At 47.3% G+C, this 26,589-nt stretch overlaps 1 protein-coding gene across 6 annotated transcripts in view; it reads right to left on the reverse strand.

Moving 5' to 3' along the window:
• Positions 1–26,589, reverse strand: part of EXOC6B (exocyst complex component 6B) — a 244,112-nt gene that overhangs the window by 57,909 nt on the left and 159,614 nt on the right. For 4 of the 6 annotated variants that reach the window (XM_052681846.1, XM_052681843.1, XM_052681845.1 and 1 more), the window contains 3 exons: positions 26,075–26,104; positions 13,449–13,590; positions 3,639–3,712 (listed from right to left, as the gene is read on the reverse strand). In XM_052681846.1, the coding sequence (XP_052537806.1) occupies positions 3,639–3,712; positions 13,449–13,590; positions 26,075–26,104 (246 nt within the window). The remainder of the gene's footprint in view (positions 1–3,638; positions 3,713–13,448; positions 13,591–26,074; positions 26,105–26,589) is intronic. The other 2 variants (XM_052681849.1, XM_052681844.1) reach the window with 1 other exon arrangement.

Raw genomic sequence — 26,589 nt, forward strand, 5'->3', positions numbered from 1 at the left:
TGAAAACTATGCAGAAGAGACAGAAAATTTGTATGAGAGGAAGATGAATGGAGCACGTAGCAGGGACAGAAGGGAGCTGTGTTCTTGAGGGGAATGCTCTTGTATCGAGCATCCCTATCAGAGGTAATAAGGAAAAATTAATGCATTGGAGGGAGACCTCTCATTACGCAGCTGGCCGACATCCAACACAAACCCACAGTAACCACAACCGGCTTTCAAACACAGTAAAAAGAGCACATAAAATGTTTGCTATTTGACAAGCGGTGAGCAGAGCAGCTGTTACACACCCAAACCAGTGTTTGCCTATCTTACCTCACTGCTGGGGTTTGTAAAGCTGATGCTCAAATTCACAAGAGCCATCCCGCTGCAACCAAGAGGAGGAACAAAAATGATGGAGCAGAAGAGAGGAACCTCCCAGCCCTCATCCCTCACGTGTGCGTCTCTGGGATAAGGGCTCCAAATCGCCTCCATGCAGAAAGTTTGCACTTCCAGTGGGCATTCAACACACAGATTTACAATCTGCTGGACAGAAGGAGAGGCCTCGAGAAAAGAGCTCTAATCCAGCTAGGATGTTCCCTTGCCAGAGCCCAGAGTGAAATTCTTCGAGCGCTGGAGACAGATTTTCCTTGGCGGGCGGCCACAAGTGTCGATCTGGCTTCTAGGAGAGATCAGCATGGCCGGGGATTGCAGCGACTTCACAGACAAATATAAAACCTTCCTCTTCAACCAACTTGCTTGTAGTAAACCCATGGAAATGAAAAGCTAAAACACTTCCAGCTGGCCAGAAGGCTGCGGTGAGAACAAGGAACTCATTGCACGTGCAGACTTGGGCTGATGTGGAGTATCCTGGAGCTCATCAGTGGCACTTGGGCATGCCGTGGTATTGGGACCCAAGTGCCTAAGTCACTTAAGAAAGATTTAATAGCTCTACTTTCCATTACAGGGATCTTGTATTTGAGAATCAAATCTGATCACTGCATTCTTCTTCCATTTTACATTTTATTGTGCTAGTAAATAATTTTCATTTTAAAGCAACTTAATCTCAAGACACTTTGAATTTTTTCTTGCATATAGAATTGCTTTTGTGTAGCTCAAGGTTAATAGTACTGAAATACAGTGGGAAAGAAGGGAGGAATCTCTTTAATTGTCTTACAGTGAGTGTTTTCTGTCTGGTTACTTTAATTATCTACACAGCAAAGCTACCCTGCTCATGCGGAACCATGCTAATTGGCAGGATTGCCCCAAGGTGGGTATAGATTTACCTAGAACACAAACCTGGAATTATTTTTAACCTTTTCAAAAGCTTGTATGGATTTCAGGATGGAAACACTCCTTCAGCAGCTATGCAGGAGCTCCTTCAACTTCAGGTGGGAACATCTTCCTAGGATGACAATCATAGAACGGTTTGGGTTGCATGGGACCTTAAAGACCATCTGGTTCCAACCCCCTGCCATGGCAAGGCTGTCATTTTTCTACGTCAACACTGTGCTAACATTCAGTGGCATCAAAGGAAAAGAACCTAAAGAGAACAAGTTAAAAGCAAAGCAAATAAAAACGTAAAGACCTCTCTTTGCTGCACCTCCATCCACCTGTTCACCCTCCAGCTCCCAGCTCCCAGCTGGAGACGCAGCCCAATTGGATGTTCCATGGTGGTGGAAGTGTGAGATCTCTGACAGTCCTGGAGCAGTGGATGAAGCTTCACGCAGATACCCAAAGCTTGGTGACACGTTCTGCGCCACGGGGTCAGGGCAGCAGTATGGCAGAGGCAGCTGGGAACCATCTCCAACCCTCCCGTGGTCACTAATCTCAGTAAAGCAGCGATAAGCGGACTGAGCTCTGCTTGCAGAAATGAGGTTGTCCATTATTGCTACAATCCTTGGCACCAACGAGCATTGCTGTTATCCAGCAGAACATCTAGGACTTCCTGTTCTCACCTGGCACTCAGCAGGCCTGAGCTCCTCCCCTGCTCCTTGCAACATTCAGAAAGGCCATAATTTTCAAATGCGAGAAAAAGGTGGGACTGCCCTCCTAAACGAAGAAGAAAATGTTCTGTACAAAGGAGAACATTTGACAGAGGAGGAAGAATGGTAGAGGGCTACTGTTCAGCCTCTCCCTTGCTTGAGCTGAATTCATTTGGCTGCGTTCTGCACTTACGAGCTGTACAAACATTTTGCACATCCCAGCCTGCTGCTAATGCACTGGCTCAGAGCAGCTCAACCTCACAGAGCACTTTTACGGCGTCTCATTCTTCAGAAAGCCACAGCTTTCCTCTTCAAAATCCCCACATTCATGTCTTCGTGCTTGGAAAGGAACCAAAGCCTTCACATTTCCTTATATCTGGGAGGCTGCAAGTCAATAAAGTGCCAAGAAGCTAATGAAGATAAAAATGTCAACACGCGGCCGTGATAACACGCACCTTTTTTGCAGACCTATCTTGAACGTTCTGCAAACAAATTTGGTACTAACTCACAGGCTGGAGTACGAAGGGCACCCACACGGTATCCCAATGCTATTAAAGTTATCGCTGCCTTGCAAAAGTGTCATTGGATGATGGATTGCTCTGCACCTCAATTGGATTCAGAGAAGCTCTCAAACCTTTATGGGTTAAAAGCGGCTCCAGTGTGGCTCAGAGTCACAGTGGTGAGGAGATCATCGATACAAGAGATTATGCAGATTTAAGAAATACCCTCGGCACCCGAAAGTTTTCAGAATGCAAACTACGTCAACTCTGAAAACAAGAGGCACTGCATCATGATGGCAGGAGGGACAAAGCCAGGGGGGTTTAACAGACAAAAAAAGATTGTTTTAATAGGAGAGAAGCATCAGTCATTGAGTCTTACTTCATTCAGACTTTCTATCCAACCCATCCATCTTCAGTGCCAAGAGATGACAGGACCACCTCACTTTTTCCCCCCCGGCCTAGTGGATTCATAATGCCCATTTCCAGCCCTAACAAATGACTCACTGCAATGGCCCCTTTCCCCAAACCGGCTTGCCAAGCCCTACGAATGTCTCGGTACCTGCTATGGTCAAGTTGGCTCTTTGGGACCCTGGAGAGGTGGGCACAGATGGTGGAGCCCAACCATCTTCTACAGCAGCCACTTGATCACTCGTGGCCAAGTGACACTCACTTATGACATCAGTGGCACAGAGGACCAGGGAGGGGGAGCAGGACCGAGGGCAGACGCACCACACACACCCTTCCCACACCAACCGGAATGCAAATTGCTCGCCAAACGTTTCTCCAGGCATTATCTGCAAACAAAAATGCTCAGAGCAGGCGGTCTCTGCATCAGTGCCTTCTCTGTTCGCAGCACCTGCTCCGTGCCAGCCATGCCGATATCATTCTGCCATGGCCACAGAAGCCAATGGGAACACAATGGCCCCGCCGAACAGGGTCAGGGTTCATTCTCCCTCTCCCCATCCCACCAGTCCCCTTCACCTCTGCCATCTCCAGGAGCAAGGAGTGAGGAGGTGGTTTGGGGCACAGGGAGGCGGGGGAATGCCCGGGGGGGGAATATAGGTCTCTGGCGTAAATCACCAACGCCGTTTCCCCTCCTCTCCCTTTCCTTAAGACCTGATGGTCTTCAGTCACACATCTTAAAAGAAAAACAAAAAACAAAAACACAAAGACTTACTTGTCTCAAGTCGATGAAGGCCAACTGCAGCGTGTCCCCTTGGAACCCAGGCACTGGGCCGGATCTGGCAAACTCTGTGGGAAAGAAAAGAGGATAAAAAGCGCCTTTAACTAACCATGGACAGGGAGATTGGCAGACGGATGACAGGGAAGACAAGAGAGGCTGGGGGAGAGGAGGACCGCGCTTCTAAGGAGTCATGTCTCCCTCCCTTCAGCCTCTTTGTTCGCCCTTCAAAATTCGTGTCATCAAAACACCATTAATTCCACCGTCCTGACAGCAAGGAAACTGTACTAATTCGACCTGAAATTTATTCCCATGAGCCGTACTGGGCTTCAGAGTATTTGTTTTGTGAATGGACAAACAACTCGCGGAGAAGAAAGGGGGGGATGGGGGTGGAAAAGTTTTTCCTCTCGACACAATAAAATCTTCAGCTCTGAAACTCTTTTCAGTTCCGAAAGCTATTTATATTTTAGGGCACTGAAGGAATTTTCTAATTTCACGCCTGTCACCAGGCTCCATAAGCATTCATCAAAAAAATATGCCCGGCCGCATCATTAATTATTCGGCAGCAGATTATTTGCATTATCTGGTATGGAGCACTACTGCCAGCATACAGCCACCCCAAATGGGAAGAATCGCGGCCATTATGTGGCATATTTCTTTATTTTGGATGAAGACATCTGACAACTGAATAACGTTGGCTTCGAAAGCGAAGAGAATATTTTCAAGGCCACATTTACCTCCTTCCAATGTAATCTGGCCAAAATTTCATACTTAAGTCATTTATTTGTCTTCCAATTCATTATTTAAACCAAGTCTAAAGCCACCAAGGGGGACTTTAACAAATTCATGTTAGAGGACCTTAGTTCTTCCATGCCATTTAACAGCTTTTCCTTGGTAGCGCTCATGAAGCCAATGACTGCATACATTCAAGTGTGTCTTTTGAAGATGTGTCCAAGGTTGATTTTGCCCAACTTCCCTTAGTTTTCGCCCTCTTTAGCTACAGAAATAATGGCTTTATCTCTGCTCTCCATGCAACTTTTCATCACCAAGGGGACCTAACTTGTGAAGCCACAACTCGACGCCATGAAAGACTCAAGAGGGAGTTTCCACTATAGGCTGAGTTTTGCTGCTCCTGGAGACACGGAAGATTCGACATACTGGAATGGAGAGCTTTCAGGAAATGAAACAAAGCGTGATGGCAGAAAAGAAGGGAGGGAAAAATACACAATAACAATACAACGTGTTTTTATGTTATACAATGCCAGTGCCTACTATTGCTCAACCATTCTCGTTTTCTCCATTCAAGAATCTACAAACACTCCTGCAGTTGCATAAAATGAAGGAATGGGGAAGGCTCAGCAATGAGAAAGGAGGATTTTCCCTTCTGTCTCCACGACTGCACAAAGGTACCAGTGGACAAAGCCTTTCCCTAAGCCCTGTGAAGAGTCATTTTGTGCCAGGAAGTCTTCTCCTTGTATACTTCTCCTCCCTAAAGTCATCTCACTTTCAAGCAAATGCCTCAAAAGAAGGAAAACAAATCTCCACTGATTTCCTGTGGCAGCTTAGTCATATGGCTTTAATAAGGAAGATTAATGAATTAGCAGGGATTCAGACCTGCTCCTTAACTGACTTATTTCTGGAAACCAGAAAAGTGTTTCTTGCTGGCTCTCTGGCATCACCTTCCATTAAAATCTCAGCATGGAGAACATCCTTTAGTACAGACAGCAGCACCTCCAGGGCACTGAGGCCACCTCCAGACATTGAGAGCTTTGCTTTTTAATACACTCGGCCAACAGAAGGGCTCTACAACTGAAATGATGGCTCATCTTTGCAGTGTTCACTGAGATGCAGAAAGTAAAAGCATGACCCAAAGGCAGAAGAACCCACCCACAGCTGTTCCCATGGCCTTCTGTCACTTTTGCACAGGATAGGACTGGGCAGAGGACAGTCCAAAGTGAATTCTTGCTTAACCCTCCAAAACTATTTTAATTACTTCTAACTGCTTACGTACGTTTGCTATAAAGCTTGAGCATAGCTTGCCTCAACCAGCGCACTCACACAAAGCAACAGTGAGACAAGCTTTCTGACTCTGCTCTGTGAGGGATAAATCATCTTTACACATTTGCTGTACACCCCACTGTCTCATCTGGAAAAATTATCCCCAAAGCCACATCAATCCTGTAACACTTCTACTCTGAAGAAGCACGTACCTGAGAAGCTAAAAACATTTAGATATGGGAAACAGCTTCCTCTTGAGAGGTGAATCTGTGCCGGGCTTCTCCGTACCACTAATGTCTCTAGGTTGAAATACCCAACAAGCTGGCTCAGCATTATGTCCCACGTTCTACAGATGGGGCCTCCTCATGTTACCCATTACATTTGAAGCAACAAAAAGAGAAACCCTGAAAGAACTGAATTGAATTTTCTATTTTAGATGGAAGGGTTTTGCAGCTGCTAGGAATCTATTTCGAAGTACACATGGAGTTTAAGGCCTTCCTACAAGCACAAATTTCAAGTAGTCATGAGAAAACGCCTGCAAATTGATCTTAAATATTTTCAAAGACTTGTGAATCTGCCACTATTGTCATCCACTCGTGAGCAACGTGAGATAAATGGATTTTATCCCATGCCACAGCTCACCTTCAGCAGTCTCTTATTAACCAACCCTATGGGAGTTAACACTGGGAATTATGGAGTAATATCACCCTTTAACAAGACAAGTTATAACAACAGTAGCACACGGAACGTGCTCTTTATTAACCAAAATTTGCTTCAACAGCAATTCTCATAAAAAGAACAGGCTGGAGTCTCTATGGCATTAACAATGCACTTGACATCCATGGAGTGAAATGACACATGAGATCACATTGCTTGTGTTACAGAAGAAATTAGATCAAGACCACAGCTTGTATGCAAGAAGAAAGCTGCTCCAGCAATGGACTGTAAGGAGCCAAAAGAGGAATGAATGCAATGCTTCACCCCGTGGCTGCTACAAAAATAGCGGTACCTCCTGTAATCAGAGGTCACACTTTACATACCAATGCCACAAACTTATTTTGGATGGAGAAATAAACAATGCCTTAAAGAAAAAAAGAAACAAAGAAGAGAACAGAGCTTTAGAGGAGAGACACAGCCAGTTCTTCTTGGTTTTAATCTCTTCAACCAGATTTCAGGATAATTTTCTCGGAACGACCAAGCACAGTGCTGGCCTCGGTACTGTCGGATTCATTTATTGTACTTTCTCCACTACCAAGGCAAGTGGCAAACATAGCAAGCCACCTACAGTACAGCCCCTTGAGCAGAAAATCACAAGAGAATAGAGCAGATCAGTATGCGCCTGTTTGTACAAAGCATTTAGCCAGGCTAAAGGTTTGAGAGACTTGTGTTCAGGCCAAAAAAGTAATGTCTTTGCAAGGTCTACAGGCTTGGGCCACCCAGGGCAGGTCACAGAGGGACTCTAACCTCTCTTCCAAAACATTTCACCAATGAAAGAATCAAGGAACAGGAACCGTTAAGCCCTTTACAATGAACAAAGAATAAAGAGTTCAAACACACACAAGAAAAGAGACATCCACTGGAAATTAATTATAGAGAATTGGAGGAATCTCTTTTTGTATACTGTACGCATAGGGATAGAACCTTACACATATTGTGTGGTTAAAGTAAACACAGCTGGCTACTTTATTCCTCAAAAAGATCATCTTGAGGGTGAGATTTTCCCTCAATTACTTTACACTGCCAGAATTTACGACGGCAGACCTGCAGGATCGAGGTTACAGCTACTCCTGTTGAGGGGAACCAGGAATATCCACTTGTGCTTGCACCTCTTTTGAAAGAGTTTTTGTTTTAGGGTAAATAATCATGTCCACATCCCCTAATGAACAATCTAGGTCTTAAAACCATCGTCTGTAGATAAACTCTTTGAAGATCATCTTAGAAAAGTCAAGCAACAGGACTCCTTGCTCCTTACCCTGAGGTACAAAATGACCCGAGGATTCTCAAGATGAAGAACAAGTGTTTGCATGGACTGGAGATTCTCAAAGGCAAAAAAGGACAGCAGGGACAGCTATGAGTGTAGGCAATGGGAGGATGGAATGTCCTGTTGGCAGAGGACGTATTATTCTCTTCCCAACTTTTGTTGAGCTTATGTGAGCTTATACCTCCATCCAAATCACAGGATCATAGCATTTTAGGATATCCCAAGTTGGAAGGGACCCATGAGGATCATCTAGTCCAACTTCTGGCTCCACACAAGCCCATCCAAAAATCAGAGCACACATCTGAGTGTTGTCCAGATGCTCAGGCAAATGATCAAAGCTCAGTGCCACCTCTGGAATCTCAGAGGGCTGCAGGAAGAGGAAGAGCCATCCAAAATCCACCCAGCAGCATCAGATGACATCACAAGACTCTACCACCATCATTTGCTCTCTGAAGGAGCAACGACGAGCATGGAGCTCCAACACTGCATAGAGATGTGGTCCAGGGGCTGCTCACTGTGCATTGGAACACTGGGATCTGTTATCCTGTAAGACAGGTACACAGAATCTATAAAGGTTCCCAAACCCAAAACCCAAGACTTCCAATGGATGTCTCTTATCAGTGGGAAGTTCTCTACTCCACTAAAACACGAATACTAGGAGAAGTGGAATCAAGTATCAGTGGTGTGTGTGCCATGCTCAGTGGGGAGAGAAAGCAGGTGCAGAGCTGGGGGATGGTGGTCCCAGTGAGTTCCAAACATTGTTCGAACTCACGCAATTACAATAGATTGCTCTTGAAACCAAAGAGCTATTCTTGCTAAAAGCCAAGAAGAAGGTAGGAGACCAGGTAGTGAAACCCTCCTCTCTCTTTGTTATAGTGGAACAAAACTGATTTAGCTCAGGCCACAGGGAGATAAAACCCAGCTGCACTGTGTAAAAAGGTTTCTGAAATCTTTGTTAGTTTCTTTCCATATATTTTAAACAATTCATTAAAACACAGCATAAAGGTAACTCCACTGAGAGGCCCATTACTTTTCATTTGCTAGGAAAAGGAATGAAAGCAAATGCTGAGGATTTGGAGGAACCCGAGTCATACTTTCAAAGTCTAATTTAAATAGGTGTCGACAGGAACATTTTCTCTTCCTCCAGTTGCAAAGGATGGCAAAGATGGGAAAATACCAGCGAACATCCTGCTAACAAAGGAGAAGAGGGGAAGGTGTTGGAGATGGAGGATATCTGTAATGTTGCAGCCGACAGCGTAGGAAACAAGAGGACAGAAGAGATTTGGAGGACACCATGGAATCAGCAACAAGTTTACAAGGGAGATGGAAAACCCTTCCAGTGGACACTGGAAGAGAAGCTCAGTGATGGGGAGCTGTGTGTGCTTCCCACCCGCGCACGCTTACAGCACTGACCACCAGGCACTGCTTCCCTTGCAATGCAAGTGCAGAATCCTAAAAGGAAGGCATTTCTTCCCAGAAATGCAGCGCTCATCCCCAGCAAACCAATGCACGATGCACTTAAGGCTACCAGAGGAGCAGGCAGCTGTGCTTTGGGTTTGTAGGGGGAGGGAGGGCTGCCCACAGCACCGAGCGGACGATGGGATTTCCGCGTGAGAAAGTTCTTGGGGCCAGATAAGGCAGCCAAGAACGAGGTGGTAAACAGCTGCCCAGGGACCCATATAGGCACACGTTGGCGTGCTCTCGTGTTGGGTTCAGTGCTCCTCAAGCTGGCTGCCACGTCTGCGTTCCTTTATTGACTGCACCCATGAGTGGGCTGAAGGAGAACGCGGAGTTGAGTGAAATTTTAAATATAATTTTACGGTGCTTTTAATTTCTTGTAAAGCAGCAGTTAAAAGGCTTTGGAGATCGTGGAACTGCTTATTTTATGACCTAAATATTGTAAAAACAATCTGCCTCAATCGCCTCTGGAATCAGTTAGAGATGTGAAATGCTTTTGTACAAGGGAGAGCAGCCGCCTTCCCCTTCTCTTCTTCTATTCCAACCTCCAAATTGGGGTTGTTACATCAGATTCCCACTGCCCTGGAGGTGAAGAAGATGAAGACAGACCAACACCAGCACCAGAAGGTCCCAAAAAGAGCGGAGCATGGAACCAGGCAAAAGGGAACGAAGCAATCACAAAAAAGTACCATGAAATCTTGGGTTGTGGACCTGTGCTGTAAGACCACAAGGCCATTTTAAAGAGCAAACATCTGTTCTGAAAAAAGAATCCCCTCTTCTATTTCCAGGTTTGCAGAAGTATTTGTGTTGCTTTTCTATTTTTTTTTTTCATTCCCTCCAGAGTTGTTTTTTTTTCTCCCTCTTTTCATGTTGGCTCCCTGGGCTGGTGCCAGAACACACTCCTAAATTGAGACATAATTAGACGTGTCCTACTGTGTCTTTCTGGACAACTCATTTAACCTCTACATCTTACTTCACTCTAGGTTTAAATAAGAGGTGAGAGAATCTCTCTCGGCTGCATAAGAAGAGCTATAAAAGCCAAACGATAACAAAGAGTTACAAGTAATAGCAAAACTTCACATCTTGGTTTGCTCCTCTCTGCTGCAGCCCAAGGTTTTCTTGTGCAGCCATTCCCATTACACTGAAAAGAGATCATTTCTAAATTAGAAGCTGTATCATGGACCTACGAGTCTGGGGAATTAATTTACCCGTGTCTTGGCTCAAGCTTAAGCTATTATCCTTCTCACCTCTACAGCTACTACACGCTGTGTACATAACCATATTTTCTTGCAATGTTTGTTATATCTACTCCTATATAGAGTAAGTTAGCTGCATCCCCTTCAAACTATGCTTAATTCACTATGTTTCCATTGATTTGTCTCATCACTCTCCTCACAAGATTACATTTTGTCATCTGTTTTACTCAGCTCTGAAGGCATCCAGGGAGGAGATCCTGCTTAGAGACCCAAGTTACCGACGGGGTGGAAAACTGCAGGGTCACGAGTCTGTTTGCAGCCAAAAGAAAAAGAAGGAAACGATTTCTAATGACAAATGCTTCCTATTATTCTCAGCACCACAGACTGTCCCTGTGCGGACACAGATTGAGAACACAGCTGCTACCGGTGTAGCTGATGGGACACAAATTAGACAGCCAGAATTGAGGGCTGAAGGCACTTCTGAAAGAAAAATAAGGTGTTGCTTGCATTGTGACATATGATATAGCTGCAAACTATGGATACGATTCATTAAACGCTGATCCTTCTCCCAGGTTCTTCTGCATGCAGTACTGTGAAAAAGCAAAATGATGACCAGCCGTTAAAGAATAGCCCCTATCGAACCCACACGATCTTACAGGTGACCTTTCAACAGAATTTAATCTCTCAGCACTTACAGTCAAACTGGAGCATGATTAGCAACACTTCTGCAAAGGGCAGGAGAATATAGTCTGACAGCATTAAGTGCCAAAATGAGGACGTCCACAGTGCATTTCACTGAATGAATGGAGTTACCAAAGATAGGAATGGCAGCTCCCAGCTATTTAGGTTCCAACACCATTCCCAGTGAGGACAGAGATATCTTGCTGTGGGGCTTGACAGGAATCACATCAGGGCAAAGAGTGTTTCAGAAGATTCTGCAATGAAGAGGTTTGTGATGATCTAAAGAGCAAACGCTCCAACCTCCTTATCAACCCAGAAAGCCAAAACGATGAGTATATGCAATACACTTCCTCCCAAAATCCTTATCAACCCAGAAAGCCAAAAAGATGAGTATCTGGAATACACTTCCTCCCAAAATCTTCATCCACTTGAAGTATTTCTTGAACCCTATCAAGCTGAGTGTTTTCCGTAGCCATTCCTTTTGTGATACGTTCACAATCACAGAACATAATCACAGACTCACAGAATGGTTTCAGTTGGAAGAAACCCTTAAAGGCCATTTGCTCTCACTCCCTACAATGAATGGGGACACCCACAGCTCCATCAGTGCTCAGAGTCCCTCCAGTCTGATATTGGGTGTCTTTCTGAGGCACCATCACCTCTCTGGGCAACCTGTGCCAGTGCCTCACTTTACTGTAAATAACTCCATCCTTATACCCAGTCTAAATCACCCCTCTTCTAACCTGAAACCATTTCCCCTTGTCCTATCACAACAAGGACAAGTCTCCTGTCAGGTCTCTCCAGACCCTTCTCTCCAGACTTTAGATACCAAGCACCTAAAACCTGTCAGACAGCCATGTATCTGAGCTAGCTTTGGCCAGTATTCTCCAAGAAAGGGCACTGCCCTGCTGCAGCACCAGACTGACCACCCCTGGAGAGATGCCCATCCAGCACCAGTGTGCTTCAGTACAAGGCAGCAGCCCCAAGAGATGAACATGCCCAACTCTGTCTGTCCCAAGACACCGTGACCATCTCTCACCTCTCTGGTTCATGGTTACCTGAATCAGATAATATATGTGGTTATTTGTTCAGCATGGAAAAGAGAAGGTTGTAGGGTGACCTCATTGCAGCCTTTCAGCACCTAAAGCGAACCTACAAACAGGAGGGGAGTCAATTCTTTACAAGGATAAATAATGGCAGGACAAAGAGAAATGGTTTGGAGTTGAGGGAGGGGAGATTTAGACTGGATATCAGGGGAAGTTCTTGACAGAGAGAGTGGTGAGGTGCTGGAACAGCTGCCCAGAGAGGCTGTGATGCCCCGTCCATCCCTGGAGGTGTTCAAGGCCAGGTTGGATGGGGCCCTGGGCAGCCTGGCCTGCTACGAAAGGTGGAGGTTGGTGGCCCTGCATGTGGCAGGGGTTTGGAGCTTTGCTATCCTTGAGGTCCCTTCCAACCTGGCCATTCTATGATTATATGATACCAACACAGAAACTTTTCAAACCCTTTTTGTGCTTTTGCCTTCCACCAACACCCTTGCAAGAGCAAGTGCCACCAGTGGACTGCACAATGCTCAAGCCTCCCAGATGCAAAGGTGCTGGGTGACATTGCAGGGGGTAGGTTGGAAGCTGGGGCTGAAAGAACTGCATGGCAGCTCTGTTGCTGCCAACAAATGAAGTTGTCCGTGGGTATGGACTCATCCCCTTTCCCCTTTCTGAACTTCAATTAGCATCTAAAAACAGACTCACAAGGGAGGGAGGATCCTGTGCAGAAGTGTACTGGCCCTGCCTCAGATTAAATGATAAAAATAGGACAAAGCAAGGTGTTCTGTCAGTTCTGTTCTATATTTTGTTAACAGCTACAGACAGCAGGATAATAAGCAACCTGAGAGACATCTTAGGATTTCAGAGCTTATTCAGATGTTAGCTAGATGAACTAAAATGAGCAGGGTTGACTGCAAGCCACATTGGTGGCCCTTACCATGCTCACATGCACACCTCTAAATAGATGTAACAGTTGCTTACAATGATTCTTTCCCATAGCAGTAACATTGCAAAAAGGGGATGCTTTGAGAAAGAATTCCCTGCAGCAGATAAAGACAACTGGCTGCTGTCAGGAAATGACCAAAACTTGTTAAGAACAGTTACTGTTTTCTGAAATGGTTACAAGTGAACTGATTTTTGTGAGCCTTCCCCAATGTTTTACCCACTCTAAATCCTCACAGTTTTAAAACACTCCGTTTCAAAAAGCAGGGATGATCTGGAAAGCATCAGCGAAGCATTTTTAGGAAGAAAAGGAACAGCAAAGCTTTGATCTCTTCGAATTTGCTGAGCTGCTTCTGTGCTGAAGATATTGCCAGATGTCCTCCCAGACAGCAGCAGCGAGCTCTGCCAGTCCCAACCACTTGGCACCACTCACAGCACTGCCCTGGCTCGGGTCCTGGCATACAAATGGGCAAAGGAAAGCAATGGAAAATGGGATGGTAATGCATCTTACGTTCACATTCCTCCACGTCCAGGTTGAACTGCTGCAAGGCGCCCAGCGTCAGCTGCCGCACTTCGGCTTCCAGCAGCAGCTGCATCAGTGAGGTGGACAGGTGTTTGCATGCCGACATGCAGGCGGTCTGTGCCACCTTCCCCTGCAAAACAAAAGGGAGATGTATGAAGGCCCACGAGCATGCATTTACAGCACTAAGCAGCCCCCGCCATCACATCCTACTGTGGACAAGACAACAGGCCCTGTTTCATTTGATGGCCTGCACGGATTGCACGAGGTAACCTGGTTGATAGGTTAAAACGGTGGGAGCGGCGACAACTCAGAACTGCAGCCTACAGCTCAAATTGCATTTATTTACACTGCACAGTATGAGTTTCAAAATCCCATTCCAACAGCGGAGGCACTCAGCTCAACGAGAGCTCTTTCCTGCACGGCATAGGGAGCGCTTTGCTCCTTCACCAGGTTGGGTCATCCGTGGTGCCAGCAGAAATGACTTGGGTCTGTGGAGCAAGGGATATGAGCAGGCTCCTTGGCGTGCACCCTGCAGAGCTGGAGGGACACTGTGATGACCACAAACCCACACTGCAGAGCTGGAGGGACACTGTGATGACCACAAACCCACGCTGATGCTCTTCTGCCTACTTCCAGCGCTGTGTGGCACCATCCAGACACAGGTGAGGAACAAGGAGAAGGAAATGTCACAGTGAGGAAGTGCTGAAGCTGTGTTGGCTTGGATAGGATTGGGGTGAGGTGGTTTCACCCCAATGGGCAGCTCAGCTGTACCACAGTGCTCCCTCACTGCTCCCCCTTCAAGGAAGAGGAGGAGAAAATAGGATGGAAAAGGGTGCAAAGGTTGAGATAAGAACAAGGAGATATCTGACCAGCCATTGTTACAGGCAAAACAACAGAGCTAGCATAGGGAGATTAAGGTAATTTATTGCTTGTTAGTACAGATTAGAGCAGTGAGAACTAAAAGTCACCTACAGGCACCTTCCCTCATCCACCCTTTCCCTGAGTTAGGGAATGGCAGTGGTCAGCCCGTAACATTACATCTCTGCTACTCCTTCAAGGTCACTCCCTGCCCCTGCTCCACGTGGGATCCCTCCCCAAACAGATCCCACAAAGGCTGCCCACAGCTCTTCAAGCACTGCTCCAACACAGCTCCATTCCACAGGGCCCATCCTTCATGAACTGCTCCAGCACAAGTCCACATGGATGGCCCCAGCCTGAGCTCTGCTCTTGCAGGAACCCTCCACGGGCTGCAGCCTCCTCCAGGCCACATCCACTGCTGCACCACAGCTACACATGGAGATCTGCTCAGAGCGGTGCCCATGGGCTGCAGGGGGACAGCCTGCTCCTCCATGGGCCCCTCCTGGGCTGCAAGGAGCTCCTGCTCTGTGCCTGCAGCACCTCCTGCCCTCCTTCTGCACCTGCCTGTTCCATAGAGAAGGTGACCATCAACACTTGGCTCCTCCAGTACACCCATACTTCATGGGGAGACCTACAGGCCAACAGGCTGGAGAAGAGGAGGATCAGGAGAGACCTCATCACTGTCTACAACTCCCTGCAAGGAGGTGGTAGTGAGGTGGGGGTCGGCCTCTGCTCCCACGTAATGGGGATAGGATGAGAGATGATGGCCTCAAGTTGAGTTCTTCCATGGCAGCCTAGAGGTTCCTAAACTCCCTGAGACACCAGGAGAAGACAGAAGTGGAAAAAGTCCTTTCTGTGAGCAACACGTATTTCCCTACCCACCAAATTGCAACCAAACCTTTGTGACAAGCTTCCAAACCAGGCAACAGACTTTTGTTCAACCTACTTGAATTTCTCCACTCATTTACAGTTCCTCAAAAGACTTCCCTCATTGCTTGGGTCCAAAAGTTGCAGCAGGATCTACATAACAGGCTTCTGTATGCAGTGCAGGTGTGGAACATGCATAAAACCCATAAAAATGTGCAGTTCTAGCACAGAAACACAGACTTACAGAAACTCTCTGGCCAATGCTGCATGGAACCATCCACAGCTCAATGCCTGCAACCTCCACGACAGCACTTCTAGTGGTGGGGCTGCCATGCAAACAGCCGTGCTTCAGCTGGAGATTATGTTTTCAAACACACACAAAAGGATTTAACACGCTCTCTTGGAAACGAGGAGTGGCTTAGGAGACATTTACAAGCATTGTACAAATTGTACTCGAACTGGGATTAAAGTGGGGGTGGATCACAAGTTTCATTACCGCAGCACGGACAGATGAGTTTTTGATACATGAACTGGGAAGTGCTCTTGCCAGCTTCACCAAGTAGGTTTGGATGCATGGGCAACATCCATCTTCAGCAGCAGGAAAACTTCCTTTGTCATTAATAAGAAAGCAGAGGCACGCTCGGAGGGCAGGGCACTCCATCTCCATTGTTTACTGCCGTTCCCAGGCTCCGGCAGCGTCCATTACTCACCTCAGAACAAACACCTTTGCTAAAATTAAGATGAAACATGGCAACCATAAAGTTTAGCGCAGCCACGAGTTTTTGCTTTTCATCATTTCCTCGCACCGTTCTGACACACTGGGTTATTTACAGTGCTGCTCGGGCTCATTCCTCAGCCCTGTATGCAGTGGAAGCACGCTGCTATCCGACCACCATTTTTCTTCATTACTTCCAACAGACACTTTGAATCGTTGCTATGCTCCGGGTGTTTTGATGTGTTGTTGAGCAGAAGGCTCAGTCTTGGTCCATCCTCTATGATCCTCACACATCATCCTCTCCACCTGCAGTCCCATAGCTGTTCCCCAGCCAACTTGAGACTCCTTGTGATACGCAACTCAAACCCAAAGCGGACTTTTCCTTCTCATCACCCACTCTGCTCAGAAGAGAACCCAAAAGTCCATAAGCGTGGACACAGGCTGCAACCCCAGAGCAGCTGAGACACAAACCTCCATGGACGAAGTCAAAAGGAAAACCCACAAGAGGGTTTTCAGCCTCAGTGAGAAAAAACATAGTGTAAGACCCTCCTTGTACACCAAGTAAAGGTTGGATCAGAAGCACAGAGGTACCTAAAGGGTTACCTGTGCCTGCAAACACACCTGCTCTGCTGCATGCATTCCTCCGGCCAGCCAAGCTTGCCCAAAGAGAGAGTGAATGACAAGCAACACTGGGAGGGTGAGAAGAACAGCAAATAGTTGAAATGAAATGTCAAGTTAATAAGCCAGACGCAAGGGAGACGGGAGGGAAAAGGCAATTTAATCGTCATGCCCTGACAGCACAACAGCTCTGCAGAGCCTTCGTGGCAGAAGCAGAGCATACAAACCATACAAGCATACAAACTCAAAATTACTGGATGAAAGATAAAAGCATACGCAGGTACTTTTCCTGCCTTGTATGCGTTAATCCATTCTTCCTCCTATTTATGAGCTGTGGGCCTGGAGATGCTTTAAATCACTGTGATAAAGGCCCAGTTGGGGACAGGAGGTCCTCCACCATGGGGCACAGCTGCCTGGCACACCAAGGTCTAACACCTTTCCAGAATTTATGCTCTTTCAGTCTTATAAATACAGATACAGACAGTGACAAAGACGCCACTTACAGCAGCTCTCTGCAAGATCAGCCACTGCACACAAACATCAATTTTATAATATTTTCCCAGAAACCAACTGCAATACCTGCTTGATAAGCAGTTGTTGCTGGTAGGAGAAAAATCAAATGAGGACATTGATCGATTGCTCCTAACAAGGGGTTCTATTTCTCTTTCCTCTTCCAGTTCCTACTGTAGTTCCCAGGATGGCGGCAGTGATGCAAGCCTGTGATTGACATGTTTTTTCCTCCAAACCTCCAAAATCATTACCAGCCCCACCTTGAGCAGTGCCACGACATGTGCCTTGGCTTGGAGGTGTCAGGGGTGCCCATCACAGAGGCTGCTCCTACAGAACCCTGCTATCCTGCTATGGTTTGGAGGAACCAGAGACGCATGCAGATATGGCACTGAGGGACATGGGAAGTGGGGATGGGTTGACATGATGATCTTAGAGGAATCTTAAGGATTCTATGCTGTCTCCTCCTTGGGGACCTACAAAAGCCATTGGATATGGGCCCAGGTACAACTGGGAGTCCCTGCTGGGGCTGGGCTGGACCAGAAGGACCCAGATGGATATCCAGCCTCAGCCAGAATGGGCTCCTATGAACTGCCTGCAGAGATGAGAGTAAAACTAACACTCTGAAGTCACCAATAGCTCATTTACCAACATGACAGAAAACGGAGGAGCTTGAAGTCACAAGAAAACCTCTATCGCATCAGTTGTCTACTTTGCAAACTTCACAAAAGCTGAACAGGATTTGCGTGGGGCAGAACTGGGTGGTGCATGAGTACATGCGGAGCTCAGCTGCTGAGACACCCAAGCACATGCCCAACCACCCTTTGCCCATCTCAAACATGGCCAGCAAAATAGCAATTCTCTTCCTGAGCACACCATCAACAGCCGTGGGTTTGTTTGTAGCCTTTAATGGGCCTGTAACTGCTTTTTTTCCCCCTGTCCATTGCTCTCAGCGCAACCCCCTTGCAGCTGGGGTCTGCAGCTGGTGTTTCCATCACAGGCAGGTTGAACATTAGGAAGAATTTCTCCTCCAAAAGAGTGGTCAGGCACTGGCACAGCTGCCCAGGGAGTGGTGGGGTCACCATCCCTGGAGCTGCCCCAGAACCGTGGCGATGTGGCACTGAGGTGAGTGCGCATGGTGGGATGGGTTGGGGACCTGGGGATCTCAGAGGTCCTTTCCAACCTTAATGACTCGATGATTATGCGACACCTCTCAAGGTGATGCTGCCCATTTGGTGCTCCCAGAGATGCACAGAGGCGTGATACCCAATGAATACCAATGAATAGCCAATGAATGAAGCAGCAGAGCCAAACCTCCCGATGCTGTCCCCAAGATGCAAGCCATAGGTGCCACACATCAGCACAAGCATCCTCGAATCAAGCCCCACCGAGTCAAACACGCTGCAGGAAACCAGCCATGAAATCATCTCATTTCAGCTGCATTTCATCCTTGGGCAGCAGATTAAGCCCTTTGGGTTCCCAGGAGGCAGGAGAAGGTCAGTGCAGAGCCGGCGTTGCTCACGGTAGCGTATTTGTTTGAAAATAGCAAATATGTTAACAATTAGGGAAGGGAAAAGCTGAAAGGCTGCCTTGTTAATTAAGGAACTTGCTATCAAAGGACTCATTAAAAGCTACTGAAACGGAATGGTTGTTAAAATAAATACCCATTAATCTTAGTGTGCAATCAGGAATCGGTTGCTGCTACCCACCTCGTTGCAGGGCTGGGGGCTCCCGGCTTGCACCAACTGCTGCAGGCTCCAGGGAGACCCATGGGGACCCATCCTGCATCACCTCCACCTCCAAAGGGCCGCCGCTGCCTCCCACTGCCCCTTATCCCCATCGCAGAGCGGGCAAAGCACAAACAAAAGTCCCATTGTGGCACTGCTAACGCTTCCGTCAGCTCACCGAAGGACTAATGGGATACTGCCACGAGAAACAAAGCCTGACAGGTTTCAAGCAGTCCCAGGGTTTGCAACTGTTGTGTTTTTATAACAGTAGGATTTGTTTTCATCTGCCACAAGCACCGAGACTGCTTTGGTGCAGTATGCTCAGACATGCAAATCCACGCGCTTGAGGACAATAGAAAAATGGGCAAAATAAATATGGAACTCCTGGCATTACAAGTCCACTCCGTTATAAACAACACGACTCATAGAACCATACAATCCTTGGAGTTGGAAGGGACCTCTGAAGGCCATCTAGTCCAACTCCCCTGCAATGAACAGGGACAGCACAGCTAGAACAGGTTACCCAAGGCCTGACCCAGCCTTGCCTTGAAAGTCTCCAGGGATGGGGATATAAATTTTACTCCATCATAGTTATGAGTCAAGAATACTGGTTCGGACAAGCAAATAAGGCACTGTGGAAATCCCAAAGCCTGCAGTATAAAACCGCTTCACAGCACCTTGTTCCCTTCCTTAGTCCCTGAGCATCTACCAGCGGACCATAAGATGGATTCATCCCAATCATCTTAACACAACGGTTTGGCAACATAAAACCTCTGTGAAATGATGGCAGAAATGTCAGCTCCCTTTTCTTGCTATTTAGACTATGTGTTCTCGTATCCTGCCCACAGATAGGTGCAAATGAAACTGCCACCATCATACAGCTCCTCACCGCAGCGAATGCATTGAGAGCAGGAGGATGTAATCAAGGCTATTTAATTTTTCCTCTGCAGAAGTAAACTGAGTTATCTTGCAAATCGTTGCCACTTTTGTGGGCAAGGTGGGAAAAATCAGGACATTTTTGAGGGGAATATTAGGAAATCAGCTTTGCTGTCTTTGAGCCTCTCAGTGTGCCCGTGCCAGCCTGCTTTGCCACGGTCTCAGCACCACCCTCATTAATTCCTCTGCATTTTAAACTAGGGCAGGTGAGGTTTAGGTTAGATATTAGGAGAAAGTTTTTCACACAGAGGGTGGTGAGGCACTGGCACAGGTTGCCCAAGGAGGCTGTGGATGCCCCATCCCTGCAGGCATTCGAGGCCAGGCTGGATGTGGCTCTGGGCAGCCTGGGCTGCTGGTTGGTGACCCTGCACACAGCAGGGGGTTGAAACTGGATGATCATTGTGGTTCTTTTCAGCCCAGGCCATTGTATGATGATGATTCTATGTCTAACATGTTCATCCCTAAGGGATCGGTTTCAAACCAGGGATCCAGAGAGTTGCTCCTTGTCTACAACAGCTCAGCACCTACAGTGAACAGCAGAGCTCAAACCTGCAACATCCCAAATCCCATCAACAGGAATGGTGCCCCCAGCTGCAAATGACACAGCTGGAGGTTACGTGGCCTTGGAATCTGCCAAGGAAAAGAAGCAGAAAGCTTCCAACCTGCAAGAGAAAGTCGGTGATGAGCAACACTCATGCAGTGCTGTCAGGAAAGGGACACTCCCAGACTTGTAGCCAACCTGGTCCTTCACATTGTTTGGGGGAGCTAAAATTACAGGTTTTTTGGTGCTCAAATTAATGAAAGAAGAAGCATACATCTTTCTTTGAAGAAGGCATTTTGGATCCAAAACACAGCTGGGACCTCTGTGTTTCCAGCCTACCCCACAAAACCCCACCCCATCCTACTTGCCCCTATGGGAGAAGCTGTATTGCCATCAGCAAACCACCACATTTAAGCAGACTGACACCACTGAGGCACTGCCATGCACTACTCTGATGAAAAAATGGGGATTCCTGTCTTAGGACTCCAACCATCCCTGTCATCTAACAGCCACGATCAAGAGACAGCTCTCCACCATGGAATCTCAGATGCCACCTATGAGCAGCACCAGCCTGCAGGCACAGACCATAGTGAAACTGCCACCACACAAAAATAAACCAGACAGCCAGTTATGCTGACCACTGCAGTCTGATACAAAAAGCCCTGAAATTCCAATAAAAGAGAAAAAAAAATAGTTTGGTTCTGCTATGGATCACCGAGGCCAACAGCTGGAGGCTGTTCTGGGTGAAGCTGGAGGGAGCATCAACACCAAATGTGTTTAATTTGGGCAGGGCAAGGTTGTTCCTGCATGGCCATGGAGAGGAGCAGCCCATCACATACTGCACGCATTTGCTCACAGGAAGGAGTGAATATCTTCAACAGCAGAAGCACAACTCAAGGGTTTTCTATCTGTGAGAAATCATGGGAAATGCAAATATGGGAAACAGCAAATCATAGAATCATAGAATGGCTTGGGTTGGAAAGGACCTCAAGGATCATCAAGCTCCAATTCCCCACCACATGCAGGGCCACCAACCTCCACCTTTCATACCAGACCAGGCTGCCCAGTGCCCCATCCAACCTGGCCTTCAACACCTCCAGGGATGGACGGGGCATCCACAGCCTCTCTGGGCAGCTCTTCCAGCACCTCACCGCTCTCTGTAAAGAATTTTCCCCTTATATCCAACCTCAATCTTCCCTCCTTCAAATCCTTTCCCCTTTCACAGAGCTGATTCCCCTCCTGTCTGTAGGCTCCCTTTAGGCACTGCAGGCTGCAATGAGGTCACCCCACAGCCTTCTCTTCTCCAGGCTGAACAAGCCCAGCTCCCTCAGCATGTCTTCATAGCGGAGGTGCTCCAGCCCTCTGACCATCAAAAGCAAGGCTTCAACACAACCCAAAACGTATGGGCAGAGCGCACCACAACAGCTAAATCCAGTTCTCCTTTCCCAGAAGGGAACCCTTTGGCTTTGCCACATGGTGGGGATTGCTGAGGCACTGTTACAGGTTGCCCAAGGAGGCTGTGGATGCCCCATCCCTGCAGGCATTCAAGGCCAGGCTGGATGTGGCTCTGGGCAGCCTGGTCTGCTGGTTGGTGACACTGCACACAGCAGGGGGTTGAAACCAGGTGATCATTGTGGTCCTTTGCAACCCAGGTTGATGGTTGGATGTGATCATCTTAACAGTTCCTTCCCCTGAATGAATGCACACTTCTCAGCTCTCCACCATGGAAAAACACGATGTCCAAACACCTCAGGTACCTCTAAGAAGGAACGAAGCCCACAAACAGCCTGCGTTTAATGAGACTCTGTTCACCCAGGAGCAGCCGTCATTCCTCCTGGAGCTCTTAGAGCCCTGCAGCCCTCGCCGTGCTCCTCCCCAGACCCCGTGTCCATGGGGTGAGGCTTCCCAAAATGCCTGACACAAACCAGAGCCCTGGCCCGACAATTATCAGAGAGCAAAAACTGGAACGAACGAGAAAAAAATAAATGACATATTTCATCCTCCCTCTTTTGTGGCTTTTATTTTCTTTTGTATTCGCTTTGGGAATAACATTCTTTCCATTGGGAAGAGTCTGATTTTCCATTAAATACAAAGCAGCTGCCATTTTGGAAACAAAACGTTGATTAAATGCAGATTTTTTTTATTTTTTTTTTTTTAATTTTGTCCCTCATGTATGAAGAGTTTGAACCACGCTCATCTCTGTTGATTTATCGGGGCAAAGCATCTGCCAATTACAGCAGCAGGAAGGCTTAAAAAGAGAGAGTGCACAGAACCGATTCATCTGTACTGTACACTGCTAGCAGTTGGGTTATAATTAAAAGGGGAAGGATCTCAAGGCTGGAAGACCAGCAGGCTGTGCTCAGCCTCATGCAGAGCCCATGCCTTGCTCCAACAGAACCTAGAGCTCAACAGATGCCCACTTACTGAGGTGCCCATTGAGGGCTCAGTGCGTTCTCCATGATGTTCAATTCTGCCTGCTGGAAATGGAACTTGGACGTGACTTCAGCCCCAGATGTTGAGCAGATTGAAAAAAAACAGAGCTCAAAAGATGAAAAAAACCCACTCTGTTTCCAATGCAATTCAGTAGGTTTCTGCTTCTGAACCGGGCAATCAGAGCTGATTACTGAGAAGTAGTGATCCACACAAGCAGCATGCGAAACTGCCGATGTTCTTACAATTTTCCAAGAGCTAAATGTTAATGAAATTTTTATTTCACGTAAGAACACAACTTCTGGTTGAGAAACAGAGAGGAGGAAGTTGGATATTAAGAACAATTTCTATTCAGAAAGTGGCGATGGATTGGAACAGGCTGCCCAGGGAGTGGTGGGGTCACTGAGCCTGGAGGCTTGGTTTAAGAACCATGGAGATGTGGCACTGAGGGACACGGTCAGTGGGCATGGTGGGATGGTTTGGGGTTGGACCTGGGGATCTGAGAGGTCTTTTACAACCTGAACGACTCTACAGTTCTATGAAAGCTGCAAAACTGAATGGCACCTTGTTTTTTTTTCATTAGCACATCCAGTTCTCCTTATTCATTCATGAAACACCACGAAGAAAGACCATGGTAACCATGAGAAAATCCATGAAGAGCCTCATCTTTCAATGTTTTGCTTCCTTTCTCTTGCTGTGTAGGCTGCACGGTGCCTGGAGAACACACAGCTCTGTGTTGGCACCCAATGACAGTCACCAAACTCCATCTGCAACTGCTTCCTTCCCACCATTCTGCTCCAGCACTTGACCGTGTATTGATGGTTGAACTTGATGATCTTAGAGGTCTTTCCCAAGTTTAAGGACTCAGTGATTCTGCTGCAGATATGACATTCATCAACATTCCCCTGCATGCTCGCAACGTCGAAGTCTTGCAAGACTTCAGGTTGCCAACGTATGAAGCCAGAGGAAAGCATATAATGGCAAAGTCTATTATTTCACTTAAATTTGAGTCCAAAGGGAAAAAAGAAACGTGCTTTAACATCTGACGGTGCTGCTGGAAGCTCTGTGCTGGGCTCTGGTGCAGGAAGCAGCGGGCGTGTTTGAATTCCTTATGCTGAGGATGGTTTTTTGACTGCCAAATTCCCCGTACCACACATCTGATTCTTTGTGCATGCAAAAGTAAGCATAAAATAGCTTTATAAATCTAAGTTTGTAAAATGAAATCAAAGCCAAACATGCCAAGGTGACTACACAAAGGGAAGCAAAACCTATGCAAGCGCGCACACCCTGGTTTAAAGGATTTATGGGACTGGGCATTTTAGCCTCAATTAATTTTCAGAGTGCTGAAAGCACACAAGAAACCATGTAATTACAAGATAACTTGGCTTACCCAAATCCTACTTAACTAGCACTCGTGGGTTAAGCAGAGGTCAGGCTTCCCCAGCCAACAAAGCTAACTCCACCATATTTGAACGTGTCAGTGCATCAGAAGTTCTCATTCCGACCCATTCCTTTTGGCCACTATTTGGGATCCTGGGGACACCTGAAAAGTGGCACACAGCCCCAGAGCATCAGGAACAGCCCAGACCCCACAGCCACACGAGCACTGCTACAGGCATGATCCCATCTTTGACCATGGCAAACTGTCCAACCTTGAGTGCAAACTGGATCGAGTAACCTCAAGAGAGAGGAGGATCTGCCCTGGAGAGCAGAGGAAACACCAAGACAGGATTTTACAGAGGCTGCTCACAGCCCTGTCCATGCCTGTGACCCAGGCTCACAATTTGGGGTGTTTTTCTATATCTACAACACGGAGAAACCTCTAGGATCAGCCACAACTGCTTCCCACCGGACGCTTTAAATGCAGCTACAATTGCTCCTTTGTGCTGCTATGTCGTACAATCAGATTTTTATTTTTCATTCTCTCAGACAGATTAGTGATTTATTTCCACCAATTAAAACAAACAACCAAGTGAACAAAAAATTAGAGGGGTTAAAAGCAAAATTAGAATGTGTTGCAGTTAAGAACAAAACCAAGAGCAGGCTAGCAAAGTCCCACCGTATAAAGGGATTACTCCATCCCTGACCCTTTCCAGGGGACCTCCAGGTATTACTTTTCATTGATTTACCTTAATGAAACTAATGCACCCCTCTCTGTAGGAAGCTGACTCCATAGCTGTCTAGGCACTGGATTCAATTAAAGAAATAAATACATCTGGCTTCTAAATTGTGCAAAGTCTCAAAAGCCAGAGGCAATGCTCCTTTTTGCTTCCATCCCTCTTGGGGTACACCCCAGGCCCCTGCACAGGATGGGCTGAGCACAAGGGGATACTCAGATCTCCCCCTGCAAATCGGTGGCTGTTGGGGGACTGCCACCAAGTGTGACACATCCCTGCCCGCAGGGCCAGGATTGCTGTAGGATGGCTCCTTCTTTCCAGAAGCTGGCATTGATGTCAGGCCTTGCTGTTGACTCTGAAACCCTGGAGTGTCCACACAAGGTCTCAGGGCTCAGCTAGGCTCAGTTTCCAGGCAAAGGGGTGCATGCACCCAACAGCACCGCGCGATGCCGATCTGGCCAGGCAGCCCCATGGGCAGCATGAACACAGAGCAGGGCTACAGGCATAGAAGCAGAAGCTCAGAGCAGGGCAGAGGCACACGACGGCGTCGAGAAGCACGAGGTGTGCTTGGTTTCGCACACGGCTTGGCTGCAGACATCAGAATAGAAGCAAGAAAGCAACTCGTGAGCAATTTGGGATCTATCTGCTGAAATGCCTTCGCTTTTCTCCCAACACACGCAACAAGCAGAAATGACAACACTTAGAGGCATGCATTGAACCAGAAGGAAGGTCCTGAAAGTCTGCTTTGCTAATTGCCCTCGTCCCAGCTGGGAGACAGCAAACACCAAGAGACCACGCTACCCTCTACTGACAGGCTTAGCACTAAGGCCAGGAGGGAGAGCCCCGCTGGGAATGCAGCCTGAGAAGGATGTGTGCTGATCAGACCACAGGGAGAACACAGGGATATATGCAAAGGTCTTCTTTCTTTCAGGTTGAGGTTGAAAATCTCACCCTGTTTTCCCAAATAACAGGTGTTGCCTCTAATGTTTAGGGATACATGGGGCATAACAGAAGGCAGTTAAATGCACTGCGCTCTAAGAGCAACAATTTGGCAATGCTGCTGCAACAGCACGTGTTCCTGCAAGGAAACCCTCTCCTATTGATTCCACAGATTGATCTCAAGCTGAGAGAAAATCCATGCCTGTGCCGGCAGCAGCGGAAGGGATAGGCTTCCACCCAAAGTTAGTTAATATTTTCCTTTCCTCTCTTTCAAGAGCAATGACCTTTCCTGGTTCAAGTCACCCTCTAGCACTGGAGGTGCGAGCAGAGCACAGCACGAGGCGCAGCCGTGTACTCACCGACATGGTAGAGTGGGCATCTACATCCCCCTACAGAGGACAACACAGGGAGTTTGAGTCAAGAGCAGAAGAGAGCAAAGCAACAGCAAGCAAGGCAAGAGAGGTACACATCAGTTATCACGTGTGGGTGCTACAACCCATCGCTGCTCCTCCCCAACTGAGGCACGGGCTGCGGGATGCTGAGGCTGCTCGGTGAATGAGAAGAGCAAAATATAGCACTAAGGAGGAAGAGGAACAGATGAGCCGCGTCCCACCAGACGCTGTTGGCCTTGATATTGAACGTGCTGAGCCACCTGGGGCAAGACAACAGCCACGTGCCTCAGCTTTCCCACCTACAAAATGGATGGGATGGATGTCCGACCCCAGCAGGAGGCAGCAGGGATTTGCCCAGAGACATCTACAAAACTCACCCACCTCTTGCAAGGGCAAGGAGATGTTATCTATGCCCAGAGAGGATTTGTGTAAATCTAAGGAACTTGGTTTCGGGACTCATATGATGGTTTCATGATGGTTAC

The sequence above is a fragment of the Tympanuchus pallidicinctus genome, unplaced genomic scaffold (genome assembly GCF_026119805.1).
Source record: "Tympanuchus pallidicinctus isolate F22 unplaced genomic scaffold, pur_lepc_1.0 scaffold2, whole genome shotgun sequence".
Classification (NCBI taxonomy): Eukaryota; Metazoa; Chordata; class Aves; order Galliformes; family Phasianidae; genus Tympanuchus; species Tympanuchus pallidicinctus.